We start from the raw sequence: 1595 nt of genomic DNA, 5'->3' as shown, positions 1-1595 counted from the left end.
GGATGAAAAAAGCAGCAGAGCTGTCTGACTCAAAGGCTGTGCACTTTTCTGCAATACCTCCAAAACATCAAGGAAGAAAAATATACAATTGCCACGTCCAGTGTACTGCCTGTAGAATCTCTGTACTCCCGAAGTCTAGCACATAGTAGGTATTCAGTAAATTATGGTTGTATGAATGGATGGAGATGTAGTTTCTGCAACTACTTATGTGCCCCTTAAGAATTGGGATTTTGGCCAGGCGCAGTGGCTCACGCCTGTAATCCCAGCACTTTGGGAAGCCGAGGTGGGTGGATCATTTGAGGTCAGGAGTTCGAGACCAGCCTGCCCAACATGCTGAAACCCTGTCTCTACTAAAAATACAAAAACTTAGCCGGGCATGGTGGCGTGTGCCTGTAATCCCAGCTACTCAGGAGGCTGAGGCAGGAGAATCACTTGAATCCAGGAGACAGAGGTTGCAGAGAGCCGATATTGTGCCACTGCATTCCCGCGTGGGTGACAAGAGTGAAACTCCATCAAAAAAAAAAAAAAACTGCAAAATAACTGACTCATACAAATAAATGAATGTTTAACTTTTGATGATTTTTAAAATATTTCCCAGTGAAAACTCTCAGGGATGATCACATCCATCTAATGTTTTAAAATTACTTGAAAATATAACCTCACAACTTCAGCCAAACAAAAATCCTTTACCTCTAATAAATGGTCAGCTACCGTTGAAAAAGTAGAAATATTCTATTGAGACAATTTTGAGTCAACCTACTTTGTGGTTTGATAGTTTAAACGCAAATTTAACATAACTGAAGTCAAACCAATCAACAGTAACATACCAACTTGAAGGGAGGCCTTGCTGTTTCATTACTCTTGCACACAGCAGGGAGCACAGCTCAGAAAATCAAAAAATAAAATCTGATTCATTCTATTAAATTAATGGCAAAAATACACTCAAAAGGTCGACTTAAGAAACATGTTTAACAAATATTAGTAAATCCTGTTCCTAATTACCAGGAGAAATTTCAAAAGAGTGTGATGGCCTCTAGGACGCTTAATTCTAACACTCAAGACTCAATCCACTGGTCAGTACAGATAAATAATAAATAATTTTTCTTTCAACTTGATAGATCTATCAACCGTTCCTATTGGGATAAATCTACCACGATATAGTGCTAGATTTGGGTCTGTAAAATCTTACACGGGCTCCATCATCTTCCTAAACTATTCCACGGGTGCTGTATTCCACCTGCTCTGGGTCAGAACGTTCCCAACTGCAGTGATTTGTGACTTCAGAGAACACCCTCGAGAGGGGGTTCCAAAGGTTTTCAGGCTTTAGGGGAACAACCCGGAATAACCAAATTCTGCATGGATCGGAGTGGCGACCCCGGTAAGCTAGTTTTCAGAAGCATGAAGGCTCCCCTCCGGGGCAGCCAAGTAGGTAGCACTGGGCTGGGGGTCAGAGGCAGGTACCGTTTCCTTCCTGGGGCCCGCAGGTGCAGTCGGTCCCCAGCTCCGCCGACACCTCTACCGCCCTCTGCAGTAGGTAGCGCGCTCGCTTGCGCGTCAGGGCGTCCGCCTGGCCCAGCCCCGCCTGCACGGTCCTC

General features: G+C 44.3%; 1 protein-coding gene across 1 annotated transcript in view; it reads right to left on the bottom strand.

Moving 5' to 3' along the window:
• Nucleotides 1-1595, bottom strand: part of TARBP1 (TAR (HIV-1) RNA binding protein 1) — a 117833-nt gene that overhangs the window by 93088 nt on the left and 23150 nt on the right. The window contains 1 exon segment of the mRNA XM_011989377.1: nt 1462-1592. Coding sequence (XP_011844767.1) covers nt 1462-1592 — 131 coding nt within the window.

This window comes from Mandrillus leucophaeus, unplaced genomic scaffold (assembly GCF_000951045.1).
Source record: "Mandrillus leucophaeus isolate KB7577 unplaced genomic scaffold, Mleu.le_1.0 Scaffold350, whole genome shotgun sequence".
Classification (NCBI taxonomy): domain Eukaryota; kingdom Metazoa; phylum Chordata; class Mammalia; order Primates; family Cercopithecidae; genus Mandrillus; species Mandrillus leucophaeus.
This window is presented reverse-complemented; position numbering and strand designations above follow the sequence as displayed.